This window comes from Pogonomyrmex barbatus, unplaced genomic scaffold (genome assembly GCF_055798465.1).
Source record: "Pogonomyrmex barbatus isolate J1 unplaced genomic scaffold, ASM5579846v1 scaffold4, whole genome shotgun sequence".
Taxonomy (NCBI): Eukaryota; Metazoa; Arthropoda; class Insecta; order Hymenoptera; family Formicidae; genus Pogonomyrmex; species Pogonomyrmex barbatus.
Window position 1 is genome coordinate 12,658,630 of NW_028297138.1, and position 21,559 is coordinate 12,680,188.

General features: G+C 33.8%; 3 protein-coding genes across 3 annotated transcripts in view; 1 reads left to right on the forward strand and 2 right to left on the reverse strand.

The window, feature by feature from the left end:
- LOC105425651 (neurotrimin) overlaps positions 1-11,577 on the forward strand; it is a 55,475-nt gene extending 43,898 nt beyond the window's left edge. The window contains exons 2-10 of the mRNA XM_011636509.3: positions 7,101-7,298; positions 7,530-7,918; positions 8,092-8,248; positions 8,348-8,638; positions 8,849-8,955; positions 9,037-9,226; positions 9,338-9,364; positions 9,436-9,547; positions 9,627-11,577. Of these exons, the coding sequence (XP_011634811.2) occupies positions 7,101-7,298; positions 7,530-7,918; positions 8,092-8,248; positions 8,348-8,638; positions 8,849-8,955; positions 9,037-9,226; positions 9,338-9,364; positions 9,436-9,521 (1,445 nt within the window). The 3' untranslated portion in view covers positions 9,522-9,547; positions 9,627-11,577. The remainder of the gene's footprint in view (positions 1-7,100; positions 7,299-7,529; positions 7,919-8,091; positions 8,249-8,347; positions 8,639-8,848; positions 8,956-9,036; positions 9,227-9,337; positions 9,365-9,435; positions 9,548-9,626) is intronic.
- A 67-nt stretch (positions 11,578-11,644) lies between these two features.
- LOC105425655 (Bardet-Biedl syndrome 1) lies at positions 11,645-15,323 on the reverse strand. The gene is made up of 7 exons (XM_011636517.3): positions 14,158-15,323; positions 13,885-14,062; positions 13,550-13,759; positions 13,123-13,418; positions 12,791-13,040; positions 12,543-12,722; positions 11,645-12,463 (listed from the first exon to the last, which is right to left on the reverse strand). Exons 1-7 carry the CDS (start codon positions 14,169-14,171, stop codon positions 11,837-11,839), a joined length of 1,755 nt encoding a protein of 584 aa, XP_011634819.2. The 5' UTR covers positions 14,172-15,323; the 3' UTR covers positions 11,645-11,836.
- Positions 15,324-15,459: 136 nt separating this feature from the next.
- On the reverse strand, positions 15,460-21,340 carry LOC105425663 (protein dispatched). Its single transcript, XM_011636528.3, has 10 exons — positions 20,307-21,340; positions 20,092-20,226; positions 19,304-19,987; positions 18,835-19,219; positions 18,540-18,747; positions 18,066-18,453; positions 17,421-17,993; positions 17,035-17,335; positions 16,649-16,949; positions 15,460-16,524 (listed from the first exon to the last, which is right to left on the reverse strand). Exons 1-10 carry the CDS (start codon positions 20,442-20,444, stop codon positions 16,293-16,295), a joined length of 3,345 nt encoding a protein of 1,114 aa, XP_011634830.2. The 5' UTR covers positions 20,445-21,340; the 3' UTR covers positions 15,460-16,292.
- Between the last annotated feature and the right edge of the window lie 219 nt (positions 21,341-21,559).

A 21,559-nucleotide genomic window follows, 5' to 3' on the forward strand; every position in this document is an offset into this window, starting at 1 on the left:
GTGGATCGAATTTTAATAGTCTCGCGATCACTTTTATTTTTAGCGAGAATGCAATTGGCCTTTTTTCTTTACCGAAGTGTCATCATGTTTACGTAGGTTGACGTAATACTTTGGGTTGAATTTCGGTAGACATTATTCCGCTGTATCATGCAATCCGATATCGTGGGCTGAAAGATGTAAGATATCCTCTTCTGCGCCTCCTTTTATACCGACATAATGAAGGAGATATAACACTATTACAACGCGTCGGCGGCAAAATACTCCTCGACTTGACCTAAAGCGAAATGTACTCGATGGACTAACTTTCTGTTGCGTTATTTGCAATGTACTTCACCTGCAAAATTGTATGTACAATGCACGTAATTGATGCTTGAAATGCTTTAGTGATGTAAGCTATTAAAGAGGATAAATAATTATAAATGATAAAATATAAAATATATAAAATATAATGATAAAAAGTAAATGATAAAAAATGATAATGATAAAAAATAGCGGACCACGCATAGAACACGAAGAATTCCTAATTTCAACCTGATTTCAATTGAAAAATAATAACGTTTCCAATTCGACATTTTTTTACAAGATAAAGATTGATGTCTTAAACTTGTTGAAAAAAAGTCGTGTTATAGAAAATTGGAATAAAAGAGATCCTTGTAAATGTTCGAAAGCATATTTTTCCTTTGTGCATTCCTTGATGCATTACGGCCGGTCCTGCTCGATCACGCCCAGCCGAGGAAGATTAATGTTATTCACAGCAACATCTCGTGTTCTTGATATCCGAAACGATATCCAGTCACGCGCGATTTAACATGGTCATCTCTCTATGAGCTGACTCACTATTTAACGGCCTTTTAAATCGCCTGCGATACAGCAACGAGCTTTCTCGTGAAGACCCTCGATAAGACGAAGGAACAAATAGGACTAATAGTACCTCCGCAACGATGAAAATTATCTATACATCTCGTAGAGCAGAAACTATCAAATGATGCCAATTATTACAACGTGATTCGTGAAAGAGAAAAAAAAATAGAGAAAAAAATAGGTTGAATTAAAAATCTTTGATATCGTATCATAATTGCGTGTGTCGTTATTTGATTTGAACGTACGCGTGATAAATTTATCTTTATCTTTTTCGAATATATAAATTTATTTCATCTAATAAATTTTATCATCAGAAAGGATCATTGATAATTGAACAGTTAAAAGATTTGCGTAAAAGCAAAAAGATGATTGCACGCATCCGAGAGAAAGTCTGTAATCTGTAATAACGCGAGAGGTTTGTAATGCATGTCTGCACATCTTCAACATGCGATTCCCAGAATCATCGCTTTCCAAACAAGGGAAAGTATTGGTAAATAGCGATGTGCGTGCGCTTAGGGGCTTCAAGCCTCTGCGTGACGAGACTTCAAGATCGCCACCGTACTGCGAATCAAGTTCATTGTGCTATGAGACAAAGATTCCACCGCGGAAATCGTTAGATCGGATTCGTCGGATGCAATTATGACGCTATTAGCTTTAACCTTTTTTGTACACCTCGAATAACTTTACGATCGCTAGAAAGCCATTTGTTGGGACAAATGACGATACAAAACGTTTTGTATTTGACGTTTTGTACTTTGACGCTGTTACGCGTTAGATCGTCGCTTCCGATCAAATTTCTCGGAATATCGTTATGTTCGAGCAGCGTGCAGTCTCCAAATAGGCGGTTCCCGAGAAGATCCGATGAAAGACGGTGCCTTCGGAGTTGCCTGGAGCGCGCGAGCTGAGTCTAAATCAGGCTCTTCTGAACTCGATAAAAATCCTGCTAGTACACGCGGCCGCTAGTGCTCAATTGCCCCTTATATCGTACTCACATGTGAATAAATCTCCGAGATATTCACATAATCTCCGAGTAAAAATAAAATCGTACAGTTTTTCAGATAAATTGCAATGAAATTCTCTTATCGTATTTTTATAAAAAATTAACTAAATTTTGGTATGTAGTTCAGATTCAAAGAAAAAGATACTCGCTAAATTGCTTTGATATTTTAATTTATTTCGGTTATATAAAGAATTTTCTATTTACAAATTTTGTGTGAGATTTTTAATATCTTTCTATTACACGCTGTTAAGAGCGCGTTTTGTTTTTATACACTTCGCTGTCAACGACGATGGTGCCGAGCTCAGCCTTAGGATCGCTTGACGGCGGCGACGGTGAAGCATCTGCGGGCTCGCGTTATCTTCCCGCTTGGCACACGGCCAGCCTCGAATGTCGTCCCTTTTCGCTATTTCTCCCAACGGGCGTTATATCCCTCGCGCGGCAGCCGCGCAGTTATTTTCGCCGATCTCGCGGTGGTGAACTGGACCCATGAGACCAGTCATGGCAATAACGGGTCATTCCGAATCATACGTGTTGGAGATTGCGTAACTCTCTCTTTCTCTCTCTCTCTCTCGCTCTCTCTTCTTCACTTGCGATAATGATGTTCTTCCTTCGGAAGACACTAATGTAATTCATTAAGGTGAGGAAAAAAAAAGGAGGAAGATGAGTGTTGATGTATCGTGTTGCAGAAACTGGAACGCAAGTCATTTCGGGAGTCTGAGAGTGCTCTCGTTTTATTAGAACGGAGTCATTCACCTGTGCATGTTCGACTACATCCAGTGGACCGAATATGAAAGATATGAATATGGATGATAATCTTCTGATAATCGGTATTAAGTGATTAAATCGTTATATTACCAGATGTCTTCTATAATCTCGAATCTATTCTTATTAAACGTAGAAACGATATTTACGTCGATAAATAATAAATTATGAATATCGAAATAATGTATAAATCAGATCACTATCAGAGTGTAATAATAAATAACTTCCTTTTTAATTTCCCCTTTTAGAACGGACAATCCGTTTTTTTATCGAAATTTGATCTGTGTATAGCATAGAAATTTAGTTTTAGATAAAATTTTTTTAAAATTTTATTAGATTATCATATTCAGAAAAAATTAATAATTTTGAAAATGCAAAACATTAAAAATAATTGCAAGTAAATATTTTTGGGGAATCTTTTCCGTGCATTTATTGTCCGTGAATTTATTAGAGTTCGGAGAAACGTATCGCTGTATCGCTTTGGTACCGATTTCGAGCAACGCCAAGAACATTTCAGAGGCGTTGGTGGGTCAATTCGGCCAATGGCACTCCCCGTTTCGTTATACACGCACCAACACGCACAGTATTGCATTCCGTCGACGTCGTCGTCGACACCACGTCCCTCCTTCGCGGTATTCGAACGCATGTGCGTGTGCGCCGTCTTAGGGAGGGAATAAGAGTGCGTACCTCTCAGCAATAATAACCATTAAGGCGTGAGAGAATGCGGGGGCTGACGTCACCCATTCAACGTTTGTATATCTATCGAACGCTGTCAAACGCAGCCGTTGCGAGTAGTACAATCTGCATGTTAACGCGCAATGTCGATGCATGTAACTCGACGTCCTTGAGAGTATCAGCAAAGATGATATCAATCCATCAGAAAACAAAATAGAAGACACGTTTCGATACTTTATACCATCTGCCTGTACAAGATTTCAAGGGAAGGCCGCAGACGTGATTAATAGTTGTTAAATAAATCTAAAACCCAAACTAAAAAAATCGCTCGTCTATCTCATGTTTATTCCGTTACGTCTAATTGCTGTAAATTGTCGCTGGTGTAAAATTTCCGAAAGATAACTTTGCTGTAAGTGGCGAAGCTTGGCGGATACACTCGCGGAATGTTGGCACAGACTTGCCAAGGTATGAAGCCGGCTTCCGGGGTGAGGCAGAACGATTGACTCTTTCAAGAACAATGCTTCTCTTGTGGAATCTGAACTTGTGTCAGGAATTTCGTATCTTTCACCCACCCGTTACGAGACGTTGCTTTCCCACGAAAGGGAAGTGAGGCTTGCCGGAACAAACAAAGACGCGGGAGGTCAACGCGAGGGAGAAAGGCGATCGATAAAAGGAACTCCAAGATCGTTAAGACGTTTCCTTTAGCACCCCATGCGCTACCATATTTTCTCGAACAACGACGAATGATCGCGAGGTACATGCGCTTTGAGAAACTCTTCTGAGAAATCCCGACCGACAAAAAAAGGTCTCCCTAAGATGTTCTTACGTTTACAAAAATAATGACATTAATTTTTTATTGTCTCCTATTAATTTTATATTTGTTGTATATTTAATTTTTTTATATAAAACCAAATCTTGATTCGACATCGTAGATCGAATATGCAAGAGCTTTCGTTGCATCCTGTAATTCCCGAGGATTTTGGTTTGTATCTATTTTACGTGGAATGGCTCCGAATGGCTCCAGCTGCAGGAGAATGTCGTAAACGGAAGTCAATTTCGATTCAACGAAAATTCAACGAACCCGACGATCTTCCTCCTCCTCTTCCTGCTCTTCGTTTGAGAAGGAGTTATTTCTGACGCTCACGTTCCACGCGAAACCGCGGATCGCTCGATCGCTGTAACGCTAACCGCGAATGCACCCTGACATTTTCGCGACGCGAGGAATGTTTTCTACACCTCCCGGTGTCAGTAATTTACGGCTACACCGTTGATTTGTGGGACAAAACCCCGACAGTCCGTCTGTGCCCAACCCTGTCTCGTCCTCGTTGTTGAAACGCACGTGAGGACACTGCGGCAGGATGACGTGTCTGGCAGGAGCAACGTGACTAAGGTCTTTCCTATCTTTTTTTCGGGTATGCCGTCACAGAATGACATCAGCGGGGTGGAAAAGCGTGCTTACGATGCAAAATGGATTTGCGGTTTCCGCGCACATCCGCTATTCTCCGTGGATTACGTTGCTCGAATTGTCAAATGAGACCGACTGCGGTAAATGCTGGGCTTTTCTGTTTCGCAATCCGATGAATCGCAGCATTTCTATGTTGATTTACAAGAGGAAAATCTTGCCTCTCTGGAACTGACACATAAACGTATGCCGGAATTGTCGATTACATTTTTCATCCAGCTACTACAGTGCTCTTTGAATTCAAGATGGATTTTGACAAGATGCTGTTACAACGAAGTTTTTTTTAATTAAAGCATTTTGTCAAAAATATTGTATGACTACTATAAAAAAATGGCATTTTTTTATATGCTTCCGAATTATAGATGTAATACAGAGCAAGAAAAGAACCTAGAAAAAAGAGATTCTTTTCTAATTTAAAAAGAACGTAATTCTAGCAATTTTATACGAAGGCATATTCCGAGGTAATAAACTTATTCAGAAAACGGAAGACTAATTAGAGGGCTAGGTTAAAAATGTCTTAGCGAGAACATCAGTGGTCACACCTTAATGTATTTCGTAATGTATTTCGTGTACCTCAATTTAAATGCGTCGTTCATTCGATTAATGTGCTCAATTTCACTTTTTAATTAACGTCGACAACATTCTCCAACTTTGTTTAATAAACACTTTTGCTATAAAAATGGAAATAAGATAAAGAGTCGATTTTATTTAATAAAAGTTTGAAAGAAAAATAATTTTTATTTCCGTTAACGTCAATTTTAGTTAATCATATATTCATTATCTAAAATATGTGATTCTATAAGTATGTTAAAATACAAAGATCGTTACACAAATACATATAAATATAAATATACAACAAAATACATTACAAAATTATTATTTTCTAAATTATGAGTATGAGATTTTTTTCGAAAATAATGTAAGCATACTGCGAAAGCACATGTATTTGCTGAGTGAATATGAACATAATATTCCACGATATTAGACTGAAAGAACGCGTGGGTGCCTACGAAGCTATATAGATTGAGCAATGGGCACATTGTGGCGCCTATCCGCGTGTATAGTATTAGTCGTTGCTAAGGAAGTTCGGGATAGAATCACAAGATCGAAGGCTGCAATCTAAACTGGTGTATGTAGTAGTCAATTCTCTCGTATCCACATGGGGGTCCTTCGCTCACTGGAAATATTTATTTTTCCGAGATAAAATATTTTTTAATATCATGGAACAAAGAAAATTCATACGAAAATATAGAATATAAATATAAATATTTCACGAATTTTTCTGCAAAAGGACACTTGATTTCTATAAATAATTATTATTAAGTACAGCTTTTGTTGATTAATATAATTAGGAGTACATAATAAAAACGTAATAAAACTTGATGGAATTTATTTGGTATAGTTCACTGTATTTTATTTTACTAAAGTACACGTACTAATCGACAAAATCGACAGGTTTGCGTCGACGATTCCAATCACGACGGGCAACGATTTAACGATCTTAATTCGTGAAATTGCCGGATGCTTCTTAGCGTTTACACGGCTGATCATCGAGTCAGGTTCGACCCATTTTTTTCCCGTGCCACAGGGTGTGGCTATCTCGATTAAAATCGAACGACGTGTACAACGCCTTGGCATGGAGACGTGCCTTGTGAAAAAACAGAGCAGAGCTGATAGCAGACACGCAGGGAGGTCGGTCTCTTCGGTCAGTTTAATCGTGATTTCTGCTTTTGCATTGCCGGCGAGAAGCCAGCATTGACATTGCTGAAAAAAAGAATGATTATTAATAGAAAATCGCGGGGTGTATTAATAGAGGAAACTTACTTGTGTCGCGCGCTAATATTCCGTCTATCCGAAATCGAGCGCATGGTCGTGCACCAGAAATCTAATTTCGATCACCGCACTATCCCTTTTGGCTTTAGGACACGACGCGGTTTGCGGCTTCGTCCGGGAATCCGATCGCTGACGAATGAATTACAGGCTAACCGCTGGCATCCGCGGTTCAGCGAATTAACTATTTTGGCGATCGAACTATCGCTTCGGGAAAACATAATTAATTTCACATTAATGTTTACTTCGACGTCAAATGAACCTCTAGAACTCTTTTATCATAATTTTACGGATGGATGAACGTTTTATTGATTTTATCGCGCAAGCAGATGGTCATGATAACTTTTTGTATTAAATTTTATCATTTTTTTAAATTAATTTTTGTTACATTTTAAAGTTAATGAATTATATACAAATAGTTTGATGAAAGTTATAGTTTATTAAACTAAAAACTATTACTTTTGCATTTGAAAGTCTTTCACGTCATGTTGTATCTTTTTTTATTTATAGGCTTGTGTAAACCGAGTAAGAGTGCAGAAGATCCGGAATACGAGGATGACACTCCCATCGATGAAGAGGATGAGGATGACGAGGATGATGAATCTGACAGTACCGCCGAAGCGCCTCCGCAAATCTTATCGCATGGACTAAGTATTCGCGAACAAGCCGGAAATACCGTTAAACTGCCTTGTCAAGTAATTCATACAGGTTTGTAAAACAGCTCTTTTATTTACTAACCAGGACGACGATGCTTTAGAAACATCTCTTTGTTTTTCTAAAATTGTTTTTTAACGGTAAAAGTCGTACGGTGTTGTACTGCGTCAAATCTTCTTACGATAAGAAAAATATTTATAAGAAAAAATGAAATAAAATAATTCTGCATATATGAATTAATTCCTCCTGCAAGTTCTTTAAGAAATCCATCATAAATGATTTCAGAGAATTACGCAGTCGCATGGATGAAAGATAATAAATACTTATACGTCGAGGGCGAACCACACATAGAAGACTTTAAGAGGATCGTCCGATTGCCGAATAACACTTTGGTGATCAAAAATGCGTCGGTCGAAGACTCCTCTAACGATTATAAATGTAGTATCCTACGGAATCCCGATCCCATAGTTTTGACTCATCGTCTGCTGATCGATCCTAAGAGAACGCACCAACAACCTATAGCCTCGTCGACATCATCACCGCCGCAACACTCGCACAAAGGAATCTTACGCGTAATCCCTTCAAGAAGGGTCGAGGTGAATGAGAGCTATAGCGTCATGCTCGGTTGTGAGACCGACATACAGCCAACACCCGAAATCAAGTGGTTTATCGAGGTAAATATCATTAAAAACATCATCGATAACTCTTTAACTCCAATACTTTTATCATGTTGCTCTATCGTTTTAAAAATACTGAAATATTCCTAATTACAAATGTAAAAGATATCGCAGGCGGAATTTAAATAAGTTGGAAGGCAAAGTTAATTTTGTTGTTTCTGTATTTTTAGAACAAAAAGGTGAACAATTACGATCCCAATATAATTCTGGAAGATAAATATATTACGATAAAAAATGTAAACGAATCTCATAGTGGAGTGTATCAATGCCTCGCTGAAGACGGTTCGAAGATGCCAGCAGTGGAGGCGATTACCGTCGTTGTGCGCTGTAAGTTAATTGCTGGTTCAACGTGATCTATTTAACTCTTGACCATTTCGCATAAATATATTGACGTTAGCGATTGACGCCTTCCGCTTTTCTTGACAGATAAACCCAAGATAGAGGTGGAGAAAAACATAATTAATAGCGGCGAAGGTATGGAATCAGAAATAACATGCATCGTGAATGCCTATCCCGAAGCAACAGTACAATGGTATAAAGATGAAAAGAAACTTGTACATAAAAAGGGATCGATAATGATACGTCACGGGGCCACAAAAGGTAACAAGACCAAGCACCAAGTGAAAATCTTACAAACCTCGAGACATGATTTCGGCGAATATAGATGCCAGGCGCAGAATATCCTTGGTCTCGACTCCAAATCTATCATTTTAACAGGTATAATTGTTACATGAAATAAAATAATTAATTGTTTTAATCTCCTTGATTCTAACTCTACAATTCTCAGAAAAACTTCAATATTTTATATAATTTATATACATACGAGAATTGTAGAATCAAAGAGATTAAAACAATCGCATTTGGTTTTCATGAAATACTAGAGAATTTATATTGCAAATAGATTTTTATTTACCAAACATATTTTAGGAGCGCCCTCAAAAGCGATGATATCTGGCACCGAGGTGACCAGTGACGACATGGGAATTATCCTAAAGTGGCATCTGGAGAGTTATTCGCCCATCAACGAATATAAGGTAAATTAAGAATATAATTGTTTTATTAGAACTTCTGAAATAAAGTCTAACAGACGCGAGACACAATTTTCCAACTTGCAGTTACAATATCGCCGTATAGGTGACGAAAAATGGAATGTCATTGAACCCGAAGTTAAAGATGGCAAAGGAAATCAATTTGTCGTAGAACATCCGATGCGAGAACTTCAGCCTGGATCCTACGAGGCAATCCTAACGGCTAGAAACACATTCGGATGGTCTCCAATGTCAGAAAAGCTTTCATTTACTGGGGGTACGTATATTATATATTCATCTATTTATACTAATCAATGTAAATTTCATCATACGTATATTCAAACAATGTATTATAAATAATACTAAAATTATGTTATTTCTTTTCTAGAATATCCACCTGATTTGGCGCTAAAAGGTAAATATAATAATACTCTTACTAAACAAAACATTTTTTTTCATTCTCATTTCTTAATTTTTTATTTACAGAAAGAAATTCGGCAACTGTTCGATCTTCCGGAACTCTTCTAGCATTGATCCTAGTCGTTTTATCTTGTGCCTTCACAAGTCTGTAATTCTTTACTTAAATCTAAATACGTAGGTAAGTACGATGAAAATGCATCAACGAATGATAAAAACTTAAATTCAATTAAATAAATTTTTATTCGATTTGTACGCAGGTAATTTGCTGCAGCCAAAGCAACACCAGCAAACGCCATGGTGGATCTATTAGTGTAGGGACACTTAGGGGAGGCACAACGCACACATATAGTTTCAATACAAATTTTATCAGGATATATTTTACTTACATATTATGTATGTAATAAATTTCTTTCAAACACACGGGCATTATTGAGACATATTAACATGTTATATAGATATATAACATGTACATGTTGTATAGTCGAAATTTCGTGATTGGCATACAACTCGCCTAGGTGTTCCATTAAGACGCGTTGTAAAGAAAAAAATGAGCATTTTAATTTTACTCCGTAAAATCACGAATAATTGTTAAGGGATATTGTACTTTAAAACATACATATAATTTATATATATATATATATATATCTTTATCCATTTATACACACATATATATGTACGGTACATATATACGTGTGTATATGTACACATAACATAGTATTCACTATACATGCGTAAGCTCACAGAGACACACAATCATATTATTATAATTTATTTTTATATGCTTAAGATTATTAGAAAGATATTCAAAGATATGTCGCTTGGTGCCATGTACACGGATCTATTACTTCCAAAAAACCATGTACAGAATTTGAAAGATCTGTTGTCCACAATGCATATGTGGAGAGAGCATGTACCTAAAATAATGTAGTAGAAAAGAGGTAAATGTTATTATAAAAACGTACGCTATACTTTGTACGATAATGTAATGTGTATAACCGAGTCGACAACAGGCGTAAAGTTGGGAGCATTCATACTGCAATTATCGTACAAGAATTATTCATTAGCATTACGTCCACGGTCCCGTATGTTTGCTCCCAACGAAAGTGAATCTGTTTTTTTTATTTACTCCTACGTTTTTCGAATATAATGTGATGCGCGAGTAACGAATGTAATGGAATGAGTATGCGAGAGAGTGATATTCTATAGTGTTTTTCATAATAATTTGCTAGCTTTTAGTGCCGATATGTTGTTATTGATTTATAATTAATGTTATACACACAGTACTATAAGTAATCATAATTGTACAAGAAACTGCCCATTTTAACGGTGTGCTGGTCATAAATATGAGTTACACATGAAATAGCCATATATCTCTTCTAAAATATTTAGAACATTTTTTTTATATAATGTATCTGATTTAATGTTTTTAAAAGCAAAACATCTTATATATATTTTTTAAATAATCATAAATATGAATTATGTAGATCTATGTATTATTATATGATTATTATAGAAATCGGATCATTTTGTTGTATTGTCTAGAATAGTATTTCTCTTCTAAGATGACAAAGCAAAATTTTCTTCACGTTTATAAAAATTATACATGCTTATTAATAACAATATCAAAGAATGATTTTATAGTGTACTTACTTTATTATATCGAGTTATACTTTTTGATTTTTGTATCCATGATTTTACAAGATAGAATTTATTTTTAGGAGTGAAAATGGCTATGGGAAAGTTGTGCAACTGAATGAACCTAGGGAAATTAAATCTGTTATCAGCCTATTTGATTATTAGTTATTAAAAGTTTTGTAAATGTATAATAAATATTAACGAAAAAAAATTATTTATATAAATTAATCCGACTTGAAATTGTAAAAATGCATTTTATGTCTTTTCATTCTGTTAAGTTGTATTATATCAAAAGAGCATCATTTTAAATTTTAATTATGCAATCTTATTTTATATATATATAGATTTGAAAGTTTAAAACATGTCGACAATATACATAAGGAAAGTTTAGTCAGGATGCTTATAAAACACTATATCAATACGCAACACACTGATGTGCATATAAATATAGCTTCTATTGTTGCCTTAATCAATGTAACATGTACAATCAAGAAAAATGAAAGATACATTGAATAGATACATTAAATAATAAGATTATACTTGCAGACAGATAATAAACCAAGTAAATAGAAACATATGCGCATTTTATTGTAATAAATTAACACAATCCTTCGAAAAATTTGTGTAAAAATAATGTATATTTACTATTATCAATCATTTTCTTTATTTACTATTATATGTTTCACAGATATATATGTATATCTATGACAATATAGTTCATCTTTATTTTACGTATATACAGATAAAATTTATTTCAGATTAAATAAAAAATAAATTATATTTTATACTTATACTTGATTTATAATTCTCAATCACAATTCAATTACAATTTTTAGACTTCGAAATCTTCCTCGGCAGCTGGCAATACTACAGTTGTGACGGTCAAAGGTTTCGGATTTGATTTCTTGCAGAGTAATATTTTAACTTTTCCCGATATTTGACTCTTCAAGTTTGCACTAATAGCTATTGGTATAGGCACTGCACTTGGTAGTAAAGGTAAATCTACGACACGAGGATTCACATCGGTGTCTTCGGCTCTACAGAGAATATATAATTCAGTTGGGGATACACTTTCTGAGATATTCGTCACTATAATGCGAATCATGTAATTGGGACCCAAACCGAGAACATTTGTTTCCAAGCTGATAGGATTCGGTCCTGATGCTTGGTTATCGCTTAAATGCTCGGCCGCTTGTTTGGCCGCTGCCAAACGTAAACGGAGGAAACCTTGCTGAAACGTATTATGAATTTTCTTCGCCTCGGCTCTCTCTCTTATCGTTTGATCCACGAATAATCGTGTTTTCTTCGGTATCGAAAACTTTGACGTGTTGCTCGATGTCGAATTCGATATTGAATTGTTCATATTAAAGTCAGCAGTGCGTTTTAAGATTTTCATACATAAACCACCCCCGACAGTGACCATTGCTATTGTTCGTTCTTCTTGTCCCATTCGTCCGTACTATATTTATAAAAAAAAAAAAAGATTGCGCATATTTTGCATTACTCTTTTCGCAGATATGTTCTAAGATAAGGAATACCTTAAGTGCAGATACAGGCTCCATAATTTTTACTGTATCCACATGATGTTTCCCATCATAAATGCGGACTCCATAGCCCACTGTGCTTACAGCTGACAAAGATAGTCCGTTTTGCGGTACCGGTAAGCTTACTAGATCTAATATTATACCCGGGATATTGACTTGCCATAATTTTATTCCCTGAAAAATTTATAGATTAGAAATTTAACATAAACTTTGATATTAATATGTTTTTTGTTCAAGTGTACCCTTTTTGAAAATCCTACGAGAGTACCATCCATAACAGCTACTGCCGCTCCTTCAGAAGTGAGAACAGAAATAGCTACCGCGGGCGCAGGCAATGTTTCCCAAAGTTTTATAGGGCTTCCCCTTCTAATTGCTCCTATTTTTCCATCTCTTCCAATGATTATTATACGACCATCACCTGTCCATAAGCCACAGCTGGCAAACGCTACTGGTGGCCACTCTAGTTGATGCTTATCCATAACTGAAAAAGCTCTGTATGGCAATTAAACAATATACATACAAAATACTCATCAAAAATATAATAAATTTCTTTTTAATTGCATAAGAAACTTACCTGGGATCCAAAATGAAAATTTCACCAGCTTCAGTTCCTAATATAAGACAACTACTGGCAGGATCATTCCACGAATCCCTGCGAATAACCGAGATTGCTGTTAGGGCATTGGCTTTGACAAGCGGTACTCGTCTATACTGCTCTGCGAAGCTTAATCGTAAATTATTATCCAAAGAGAGAAACTTTAAAGTGCGAGGAGAAAGAAATGCCGCCCCAAGTTCTTTCAGCAACAATTCCAAGTCGTCCGCGAGAGTTAAGACATTTAATTCTTCATCCAGCCCACATTTATGCCAAATCTGCATCAAATTATTAAGATATTATTTGCATCAGACTATAGATTCTAAATATGAAATTAATCTTATATTATTCTTATCTTATATTAATCTTATATTATTTTTTGTTTGGTCTCTGAACTAAGTATAAGTACTTCTCGTTCTTTTGGATGTGCATCAATATATGGCAAACAATACTTGAAGAAGGGTCTCATATTTTTGTAGATATATACACTGGCCCCAGCTCCTATAGCCACTACAGATGACCGAGATTCTCCATTTTCTGTATAAAACCCGACTACACCACAAGGTGGATCTACCATAGTATGTTCAGTTATCTGGTCACCTCCTTTGTATACTCGTATCTAGAAATGATAATATATTGGCATCTTTTTGTTTTCTTCTTTAAATTATCTCTTCATTTTTATGTTTTATCATTAAGCATATATAAATTAATTGACGAGTTATCATTTTCATAAAATTATTATACCTTTGTCGAATCACTTCCAACTGGTCCTAAATCAGCACAAATCAGTCTAGCATCTCCATCACCACTTATGTCCAGCATATCAAGTCCACCTGGCAGAGAAAATAAACCAGCACTTGGCTCCCAAAGTGCTTCTAGCCAGCGACTCATTCCGAGTCCTCCAAGAGATTTATGATCAGCTCTAAAAAAAATATTAAAGAAAAAATGCACACTAAACAAAAATAATGATATTTTTTTATTCTTTTCCTTACACTAATTATAAAAAGTATCCTTTACCTTATGCCGTGCATATTAGTTATAAACTTTTGTAATTTTTTTCTATATAAATTAAATTAACTTATCTACAATATAAACTTATCTACAATCTAATCACTGATCTATATATCAGAATTTTAAGAGTTTTAATACAAGATATGTATTTATAATATTTTTAACTTTATACATATTGCACAATTCAAATGAAATAAAAAATCCTTTAAAAGTTTTACATGCCAATTTCACAAGTGACAATTTTACAACTTGATAAACTGACTACAAGTGACAGTTTCCGACTACAAGCACATGCATTAAAAATTTATACAGAATGCCACGTGCTTTGTTGTGTATTCGTTTCCATAGAAACCTTCAACGAATAGCGCGGAAGTGGGAAATTCAAAATGTATGTTAAAAAAGAATGAAAACCTAATCCTATAAAAATAATAAAGATGATCAAATATGTGATTGGGAAAGCAAAATTTTATATCATAAGATATTATATAAAAACGAACAAGAAACGAAAAGAAACAGAAAAAGAAATAACCAATTTCCATAAAAATATTAATTTGATCTTTTGAACTACATGATTTTATAATTATATAAGAGATTATATAGTCACAAAGATTTTTAAAAAATTAATTCACATTAACGAGAATAACGACGCATTGCTCAAAGAAAAACATTTTTCCGTTTTCGTGATTTTCATTTATTAGGAAAAGAGAATCAGGAAAAGAATGTTTGCATGAATGTATACACTCAAATATAAAAAAAATTCAAAGATCGTAATTTTTAAGACATGAATCAAGACCTAATTTGTCACAAGACATTACAACATGTTATGGGCCAGTTATGGACTATAGCTCTGTCATGAGATAGCATTCTAATATATATTTTTCAGGATCCATTTTTTAATGCAATGTATAGAAAAGTTAGCTAACAATATAGAAATCTGTGATTATGACTATAAAATCTATTTAAAAAGTAGTATTGTTAAAAAAGAATGAAAATCTAATCCTATAAAAACTGTTTTCTAATAAATTAATTTAATTTCCTCCATTTTTCTTCTTTTCCTTTTTGTAAACAAATATATTTCTAATTAATAACATTTAGTAATATATGTTTTTATACATACGTTCACATATAAATTAATCTTAAATATTAAAAACAATTTATTTCGTATAACAAACTGAACTTTGAATCATTTTATATATATATATATATATATATATATATATATTTATATATTTTAATAAAAAAATTAACATCTATAAAAAGCTACACTTCAATAAAACATTTTTCTAAAGACAAAATAAAATGTATATCTGCATATAAAATTATTTTATTGTTACTATTTTCATACAAATTATACTATAAATAATCGAATATTTAATTAAAAAGTAATTTGTAATTACACTTGCATCATTTCATATAATACTGATAATGTTCATGAGTATTTTAATAAAAAAATATGTCGATTACATTGAGATTCATATTAATTACATTCATATACGTCATATAATAAGTCTTCAAAAATTGATAACTAAAATTGGAATATAAAAAAGATATTAATATACTTATTAGTTTAAGTTAACACTTAATTCTCCATAGCCATAAACACATATACAATTGCGAGCATTAATATCATCTAGTACATTTGCATTCATATTAATTCATTAACTATTCCACAAAATAATTAAACTATATTAATTATATAAGTAAACTTATTACAATTAAGTATTTTTTTATTTAATAAATAAAAAATTAATACATTTAATAAAAAAAATAATTGCGCACTAAATGATATTAATATTCTTGATTGTACATATACGTACATATATCTGTACTACTAATTAGGAAGCCCTCTGTGTGTACGTGTGTGTGTATGTGTGTTTGTATTGTATGCTTGACTGTACATATATTACGTATGTATTTATGTATATTATAGATATATGTAATGAATGAGAAAATAGAGACCACATGCCTGAGTAATGACCTTAAAGCTATTTGAACACAGCCAACAGTCACGGTAATTATATGATATCACACCTACGCACAGAATGACATATAAATAATGATCTTACATATAGTCCAAAAAAGATACATTAAGATGATAAATTGAAATTCCTGAAAAATGGTATAAATATAAATGAATTATTTCAACGAAGTAACGTTGATAATGGAGATGGTGGCAATGACGGCGATGGAGGCCTTGCTGCAAGAGTTTCCAATTCACTGCAATGGAATTGACATACAGAGCTAGATGTACTTAAAGTTGATTCCGACAGCATTCCCCGTCCTTTATAAGTCTTCTTCGTTCGATTGTTATCTTTGTCAGTTTCAACTACACCTTCTTCATATTTATTAAAACAAATTGATAATATTTTCAATCTGTAAAAAATTGAAAGATATTGATTAACATAATTCATATCTAGTAATATTTAGTCGCATCATTCTAAAATGTATCTCCTTATAAATTATAAACATATAATTAAATGATTACTAGAAGAATTACTTGGGATATTCGAATTGAGCAAAGTGCGAAGATGGTCCAATTATTGCTAACATTGGACACAAAAATAATGTTGCGTATATCCAACTGACTCCCATAACAAATAGTAAAAAGACACCGATTTGTATATATGCTAGTACATGAGAAGGTAACATTAAAGCACCCGCAGCACCGCTAGTAATTGCTGCCATAAGAGTTGGACCGCCCATTTGTTGTAGTGCTGTTTTTACTCTGTCTATTTTTTTCTCAGAAATACATGCCTTATAACTCACAGCATAATGTAAACTAAAATCAACAGCAAGACCTAAAAAAAAAAGAAAAAAAAAACAAAATATATATTTGTTATTAATTTCATAAGTATTTTTTAATCTTTTTTTATTGTTATTTACCAATAGCTGTAGAGATTGCTACGCTTTCTAAGACATTAAGTTTCCAGCCAAGAAGAATAAGTATTGCAATAGTTACAATAATTACAGCACCAATGGTTATAATTGCATATAGACTAACAAGAGGATTTAAGGTCACCAGTGCTAATACTATTAGAGCCAAACTTAACGATACTGCGATCGCCCATATGGTACCATCGTATAATGTACGCTGGAGTTCATAAAATTCTAATTTACTAATAAACCATCCTCCTCGCATTCCTTTAGGTGCAGTTCGCAATTGTTTTTGCATCCAATTTTCAACCTGATTAAATTCAAAAATTTATTTTAAGAATTCAAATCTTTGTCATTATTAAGTCACATATAACTGGACAAAACAGAGTACTTGCCTCGTGAAAAAATTTATCCATGTGTCCAAACGAAAGGGAATATGCATATGTGCTATCATATTCAACAACAAGTGCTTTAATTTTAGGCATTACTTTTATCGCGAGCGTATCATTTGATGTCTGCGTGGATAATAACGGTTTTACAAATTTTGGACCTGCGGAAAGTAGGCTACCTCGACTCCACAAATAAGGTGTGCGATATAATTCCTTATTAGCTTCGGCTGCACATTGTTGCAGAACGTCTGGTTTATATGGAAATGTATTATTCTCACAACACGGCATATTCTCAATGTTAGGATCAATAGGATCCTTACAACGTCTTTTCATCCATGATTTCAATGGTTCGATAAAGCAATTAGATAATAGAGGTCCAACAGTGCTGCGATAGAAAGGTTGGCTTCGTAAATTTTGACAAAATCGTTCAAGCCATAATTGCGACTGCGGATGAGAAATATCAAAATCATCGTCCCAATCCGGCGTTCCCTTTTTACTAGGATTAAGATAATCTCCGTTATCAACTGGTTTTATACCCCAGACGAATGTCAATGGTAAAATTTCAGCATCTCCACCAACCTATATGAATAAAATATATTATACATATTTATAACAGAAATATATATACATAATACAAATAAATATAAGTACCATTTCGTATCGTTCAAACCAGAACTTCTGCGAATATATTAGATCGTACTGTTCAAATGGATGTGTGCTATGAAATAACTGAAAATCCATATAATCTGGCAATTGCAATCCCGGGTAACTGAAGACGACGATGCAGGACGATATCGCCACAGTTCCTAAACTTAATAACCAAAACCATCGTAAACGAAGAACTAATGCAGTAAGAAAGGTAGTAAACCCTACTGTTACTTTATCTCCCAAGGATCGTAAAGGACGAATTATTTTTCTGGTAATAAAATTGACAGGTGACAGAGTAGATAATTTACAATGCTCCGACACGACTACACACGCTGGTAACCATGTGATCATAAGAAAGAAATTAGCAATAACCGTCATGCCTGAAAATAAACTATAAAAATTCATCAATGATGTATAAAAGTCAAGAATATTGAAATGTAAAATAAAAAAATGTCTGATTTATAATAAAATTAGTACCTAAAGCAATTGATAGCAGTTACATTACTAACAATCGACGCGAAGAAAGCTACTGCTGTAGTAAGAGATGTAACAAACATAGATGGGAAAGCATGTTTCATTGTTTCTTGTACTAAATGTACTAATCCATCATTAGAAAGTTTCTGTGTGTGTTGTTTTCTAGATTCCCACACTTTACAGTATATGAATGCATCATCTGCTCCGATACCTATGAAATGATTTTATCATAATGATATGTAGTTATATCTTTATAGATTTTACTTGGAATTATTTTGATATGCTACAAAATACTAACCTACAGCTACAACAATAGCCAACAGGTTCATAAAAGGAAAAAACTGAATATTCAAAACAAGTGTATATATTGCATATGAAATACCAAGACTGAATAGCACTGCGAAAATAGTTGCAATAGTCAATATTATAGAGCCAGTGTACGCCCAGATGCAAAATGTAACAAAAATAAAACCGGCGAGCACCAAACTCGAATCAGATAATAACAGTCGATCAAATAGTGTACTTTTTAGGCCAAGTTGCATGCCTTGAACACGAAAATTTCCGTACATTAAATCGTCATTATCTATTTCTTTGTAATAATCTAAAGTTGCTGAACTTGCCGCGATTGGAAGAAATAGCATGGCAGATTGCAACGTTGTATTTTTGTTTTTAGGATCCGTACTCTATAACAATTCGATCAATATTAAATATTAGGATAAATAATCATATTCATATTAAAATAATATTAAGATCAGACAGGCTCTTACATCATTTGGGATAAAATTAACATCCAAAAGATAATGCAGTAAATGATAAACTGCATTTCTTGTATAACATTCAATTGGCACATGTTTTTGGCAATTAAAGTCTTCCGCACAATTAGGCAATAACTGACGATTATGATAATAATAAGCGCATTGTTGCAAAAGTATTTTCACTCTGCTTAGATCACTCTCTGTCACTCCTAAACATGAACTTCGATTAGATAGAAGTGCTACATAATTAGCTGGTGACCAACTTCTACAACATTTATGATCTCCTTCGTCCTCTCGTGTCTGACACAAAGATGGAAAATGACTGTTTCCTCGAAGTACATCATCAATGTGACATTGAGCTAAAACACCTTGTATTGACCATAAATCATTTTCTTCTGAATCTACAATAATTACAACACGAGCGTATGAAGAACTGGGTAGATTGCAGAAAAAATTATCGCTATCAAAGTGATCTTGAGTTCTATCATTATCTATATTATGCTTTTCTTTCATTTCTATTAATTCTTCCCATTTATCTTTCTCCTCCTCATTTGCTTCTTTATCATAATTATTATTATAATCTGTATTATTTAATGTCATTTGATGTTTCTTTCCTTTTCTCTTATTTTTATTTTTCGGTTTTTTTCTAAGAATACCCTGAGTAGGCAAACTATAATTTTGTGTTTTTATATTAGACTGCAAAATCAAGTTACAAATTTAATATGCTTTATTATCCAATTATTCGATGTATGTCTATTATTTCTAAATCTAGCTGGTAATGAATAGATAGAATTTATTACCTGAGATAGATGACGTATATATTGATGATATTCTAAAGGATTATCAATAAGCTCTCCTCTTGATTTTGTAGCTTCTATTAAATTATTCCAAGCTGTCAGTCTTTGTGCTAAAACTGTGCCTCTGGCTTCAAAACCCTAATGCAAATATTTGACATTTTAAATCAGAATTGTATATAATTTTTTTAAGTTTCTATATAGATTATACTTTTACATACCATTTGAGGATCTAAAAATTCTGGAAACTTTTTTGTCGTAAGCGGAATGATAACACATGTCGAAGAAAATATAAAAACAATTAATAAAATAACGTATGGATGATGAGCAATTATACGAGGAAACCAGGCTCCTTCCATCTCTATAAAGATTTCTTGCTTCTGAATATTTTATATATATTTTTTTATGTATACTAGATGAAAAATAATCGATAAACGATTAATAAATTATCAGTTGTTAAATTTATCGAAAAATTCGTAATAATATTAAAATATTCTTCTACAACAAAGGCAACTATTCTGTATCATATAATCATGCTCGATCAATTTTATACGAGCGCTCTGCAAGAGCACTAAACGTTTCCGGTCGAATAATTTTGTAATTTTCTTTATTCGTATCAGAAGCCACGTTCAGCGTTAATTTCAAATATATGTCGGAGTAAATTTTAACATCCAATTCGCGAACGCAGAAACGACCATACGAACGTGACGAATTTCAACATACGAGCATGACAAGATCACTCGAATTCGTGAATGCTTCTTTTTATTATCATATTATTCAATCATATCGAATGCGCTGTACTCGCAATATTTCTTGCCGATTTCCTTCGCGGAGAAACCGCATTGTGCGTCTACTTCGAACAACAACACGTGTTTACATTACAGTGATAAATGGTATGATCCAATGCTGCTGAAGGAAACGCTCTACTCGCGCATGCGTGGATGCCAGATTCGGAATATGATATATTCGATTTTGACACACGCTTTACGCGTGTGAAAAATTTGAACGTGCAAAATTAAAAATACACAACTTGTGCAATGTTAAATTAATCAACAAACATATAATATTAAACATTTTAATTAACAATTACGATGCACGAATATCTAGATAAGCAAGTGTGTCCGAAAATATTAAGTAATATTACTTTACAGCAGCCAATAGAGAAGCGTGATTTCTAGGAACTTTAATTAGCAGTATTTTTTTTCCTAACAACACGAGTTCTTCTATTAACTCTCGAGTGATATCGATTTCTATCATTCGAAAATTTCATTGCACTGCTTGAATTTCCCGTGAAATTGCTGCTCCTAGCTGTACTTTCCGTTTTTCCTCTTTTTTCTTCCAGCGTCTGAATGCACATCTCTCTCAACTTGGGTACAGAGAATGCTACAAAAGCTACAATCCAAATTTTACTCGATGTGTAAAGCATTTATGACTATGAGTAGTATTTAATTGACCAATCAGGACGAGAAGAATA